The sequence below is a fragment of the Morone saxatilis genome, unplaced genomic scaffold (assembly GCF_004916995.1).
Source record: "Morone saxatilis isolate NCDOM2014 unplaced genomic scaffold, NCSU_SB_2.0 Contig21, whole genome shotgun sequence".
NCBI lineage: Eukaryota > Metazoa > Chordata > Actinopteri > Moronidae > Morone > Morone saxatilis.
This window is the reverse complement of record NW_023339774.1, coordinates 11,630,726-11,635,487: the sequence shown is the minus strand read 5'-3', so window position 1 is coordinate 11,635,487 and position 4,762 is coordinate 11,630,726. Positions and strand designations below refer to the sequence as shown.

The window sequence follows — 4,762 nt, the reverse complement described above, 5'->3', positions numbered from 1 at the left end:
CACACACACACACACCACACACACACACACACGCCAAACATCAGCTGTGTGTTTTCTTGTGTGCGCACAAACCTGGCTGGTGGTCCCTGAGCTGTCACTTGGGCTGAGCACGTCTCCGTGAGAGGCAGAGAGGACCGACTGTTCAGAGGTGGAGCGCGTGGCGGAGGGGGGTGAGGCGGCGCGCGAGTGGGGTAGCGAGTGCAGACTGTCTGTTTCATCTCCTCCTTCATCTTCCTCCTCTTCCTCCTCTTCCTCCTCCTCCTCCTCCTCCTCATGTATGTCCTCTTCATCCTCTGCCCCCTCTTCCTCTTCTTCTTCTTCTTCTTCTTCATCTTCCTCCTCATCCTCTTCCACTACTGGTCTCGGGGTTTCCCTCGTCCCCTGATGGCAGAGCACCAGGTCCACCAGGTCCTCTTTCTCCCTGCATGTGTCGGTGGGGATGTTGCGCAGCAGCAGGTACTGGCGCAGGTCTTTCACTCGGAGCTGCATGAGCCGGGGCCTCTGGAAGGCCGTGCCGCGCAGCAGGTGGCAGGTCGTGCAGCAGCGCAGGTTCTCTTGAAGCACCGAGCACAAGGCGCAGAAACTCTTCTTACAATCACAGCAGATGTGCTGTCGGAGGGAGAAGAGATTCAAAGATGTGATTAGCTGTTCTTTTTCTTGTGACAGAAGAAACCGAACATTTTCAACATCGTTTACAAAACTCTATTTTTCATCATTTCTAAATAGGGCCTGATGTCTGTGAGCATATTTAACTATTTATCCTCCATTTTACTTTTGATAAATAAATTAACCATCCACTTAAATGGATTTCACAGATTTAAGAAAAATGGTCCAAATGATAGAAGTGAAGTCACTGAAGCTGCTGTTTGTAGTATTGATAGTAACGTTTTTTTCATTTGCACCAGAATAATCCATCACCACACGAGGACTGGGTGAAAATTCATTTGAATTTATTAACTTGTGGGATCACATTATGATAACATGATTATTTTCATTTTCACAAAATGTTGTTCAGATTAATTAATTTGATTTTAGCAGACTGTGATTTAAAACCAACTATATGAATTACTGAGTGGTTAGTTTTATCTGATATAATGAATTATTACACAGTACATTGTTTACATTGTATTGTGATTTTGCATTCTTTGGCTGTAGGGTGACAGATGTGGATATTAGCGCTGAAATGATAAGTTGAATAATAATTTAGCAAAGTAAGCAAGGTCTTTAAATGATTTATGATGCAAAAATGCCAAACATTTGCACGCTCCAGCTTCTCAAATGTGAGGATCGATTGGGGAAAATAATATAATAAAATAATATCATATTCATGGAAATCAGAAAAATAATATTCTTATCGTGATACCGATTTCAACCAACAGACACATTGTTAATTGCTTTTTCTGGAGTTAGCTGTCTTTGAGTGCATCCCTGTGACAAAGAGAAACCTTAGTAACCAGTAACACACAGTTCCATCTGAAACAGTGGATGTGTGCTCAGTCATTTCCTGGGAAAGAGTTAAGAAAAGAGAAATAAACTATCTGCAGCTCCTGGTGATGTTTGACATTTTACTGGCTGCACACTGCCTCCTGATACAGAGCATCCGAGAAGACTGACACTTCAAATGTGCAGGAAAACAGGTCAGCCATGGCTGTAAACATTTTCTTATTGCTTGTGCACAAACGTGCTCTGGTCCACCAGAAGCACATTTGCACTGCAACAGATACTCTTCATTTGTTGTTAATCCCCCAGCGCGTCATTCCTTCATACTATGAAAATATCACGATGACACACAAATGTGTGCGTCCAGGGAGTAAGAAAGGCAACTGTTGTGTGTAGATGACGATAGAGCGATCTGAAGCAGCGAGCAGAGAGGAGGTTGGGAACTGCAGCGTTTTCATCAGTGTCTCAGTGCATCTGACTGCCAGACAGATAAACTCTGCCATTAAACTCTGACATGTTCAGCTGTGCACAGAAACCTGGAAATGCCAGCATGAATACATATGGCGCATGTTCTTAAAGGGCTATGCCAGTGATATTGCAGTGTAGTCTGATTAATAAGGCTGCTGACCATTTAAAAAAAAAGTATTTAGGCCAACTTATAACCTCAAGCAGTGGTGGAAGAAGTATAGATGCTTTACATAATGGACCAGTATGGAGGATTCAGTGAGATTAACTACAATAACTGCTCGCCTTGCAAGTGTGTAGAAGAAATCACAGTGGCCACAGAAAAATGTGAGAGGCCCTATCTAGAGCCAGTGTTTGTCTGTTCTGGGCTACTTTAGAAATATGGCAGTTCAACATGGCAGACTCCATGGAAGAGGAAAACACAACAATTTTTATTTTCAGGTGATTATACACTAATGAAAACATACCTATGAATGTTACATTGCATTTCTGCCAATAGATCCTCCTTAATGTTATACACTAGACCTTTGAAGGAAAACCTTGTTTGATGTGATTGTCCAATCAGTATTGATAGTAAATGTAGTCAATTGAAGCAATAAATTCCTCAGTGCATGCTATACTGAATTCTCCTTCTTGTAGAGAGCCAGGAAAAGGGTGGAGAGAGAGTGAGGACGACATGCAGCAAAGTCGAACCCATGGCCTCTGTAGCAAGGACTTAGCTCTGGTGCATGGGGAGCCACCAGGCTCAAGCTAAATTACCACAAGCTAAATTAGCTGCTGGGTGCTAATCAAAGTCACGTTGCCAAGCAAATGATTTCCTGCAGTTTGACCATTTATTTTTCACACGTAGGTCTATTGAGCCTGTAGTTCTTCCTTGATGCCTACATCACTGTAAGTGCCGGAAAAAGAACAGAATTTGCAGATATTTCTCCGTCAATATAAATACACACACTGAGTTTTTTGAATAAAAGTAGCAAAACAAGACTGTAAAAATACTCCATAACATGTATATCCTTTCTTCAAAATCCTGCTTAAATAAAAGTACAGAAGTATATCAACAAAATGTACTTGCAATGTACTACAAAATGCTTATGATTAAATAAATGACTAAAAAAACTAAATGATGTATAAGATATAATAATATATTTATACTTCCATGTGCATTTCCCTGTGAACCAAATCAATATTATTTTGGAGGTTTTTCTCATTAAAATAGTTTCTGTTCAGCAAGTGACTCAGTAATTATGGATGTCAGTGTTTCCTTGAATGCACCACAGAGTCCCTGCTCGCAACTGCACGCAATGATTACATAATTCAGATATATATAAATAAAAAAACGCTGACTAAATGTTGACCGAAGGATTAAGTCTCCAGTCTCTGCAAAATGATTTTTTACAGACATGAAGTTAAATCAAGCCGCTGGTTGTCAATCGTGTAATGTAGAGTGAATAAGATTTGTATTAAATGGGCTAAAACATACAAAACCCACTGATATGGTCTTTTGAGATGACCTCAAAATTCAGATAAATCTCTCTTATTGTCTCTAACCACCATCACATATTCCTGTATGAACCAGGTTCCATCATCTTGTACCCTAGTTCACCTTGCGTCTGAAGACAGAGAAGGCCAGTCCGCAGGCCTTGCACAGCTGTCCAGCACTCCCTGAGCTGGTGGGGGGGTAGGTGGAGTACCCAGCACTGGGGGCAAAGCGGAAGGGCCCTGCCCCTGCTCCGAACCCCGGCTGCTGTGCCCGCACTGTGCCCGTGCCCATCACCTCGTTCAGCAGCCCACAGCATGACGCCCACATGGACGATGCCCCTGCCTACGGAGGACACACACAGAAACACACACAGAAAACTTTTAGAGACGTCAAGTTTATTAAAACGTCTCGCTGGCATCATCAGTGACAGACAGGTAATCATCCTCTTAATGAATATAAAACAATGTCCCCAAGATTCTTATGGCTGCCCTTTTCCTTTTAATTAAAATATTCTAGATTTTTTACATATTTCCCCAAATTCAGTTATTATAAATACATATTTGCTGTCATTAGAAACTTTGGAATCTCCACTAGAATTTGAAATGTAAAGTTTCAACAAACAAGTTGAACAAATAAGTGAACAAAGAGTTTGAACATAGTTTAAATGACATTTAAAACTAACTTAAATTGATCCTGTGGTGTTTAAGAGGCTAAAAGATTCTTCTTTTGTCCTAGTATAAAACATCTGTGAAACCTGTGTTTATGCTGCCATTCAGTAATTTATCAGAAATACTTTATAAAAGTGTACTTTGATGTAGTTGATATAGTTATTATGTCAAAAATCAATTATTCAAAATAAGCTGGAATTAATAACGTACATTTAGTTACTGGTGATTTTATTTACACCGTCAAGATTTTTGCCTCACAAGTTACTGCAAGCTGATCTTTTAGATTATTTCATATATTTTTAATACATTTGAAGTATTTTGATATGCAGATGGGAGACAAACTGTGTCTTAGAAAAGTTTCAGTGCTGCTTAGAAGTTATTACTGGAGGGATGAACACTATTCTTTCAAAAGGTTGTCCCTGATGCTGATTGGTAAGTCAATCTAACACTTCCAAAATCCCCTAGAAGTGTTTAATTCGGTTAAGATCTTGTGACCGTAAATACCAACCATAATTTTCTCTCTGATCACACCAGTCAGTCAATTGGTCACCCGTCTGTACATCAACAAACTATTAGACAATGTTCTTATTAATATCACCATACTGATTTGAACCATATCACACAGTCCTTTGCTCAGTAATGCCACAAATAGCTTCAGGAGACAGTCTTCTTTGAAAACAAGAAGGAAAATGAGAGAGAGAGAGAGAGA

The 4,762-nt window shown here is 40.2% G+C and overlaps 1 protein-coding gene across 1 annotated transcript in view; it reads right to left on the bottom strand.

The window, feature by feature from the left end:
- rnf34b (ring finger protein 34b) overlaps positions 1 to 4,762 on the bottom strand; it is an 18,080-nt gene that overhangs the window by 7,792 nt on the left and 5,526 nt on the right. The window contains exons 2-3 of the mRNA XM_035667653.1: positions 3,509 to 3,727; positions 73 to 609 (exon numbers count right to left, since the gene is read on the bottom strand). Of these exons, the coding sequence (XP_035523546.1) occupies positions 73 to 609; positions 3,509 to 3,727 (756 nt within the window). The remainder of the gene's footprint in view (positions 1 to 72; positions 610 to 3,508; positions 3,728 to 4,762) is intronic.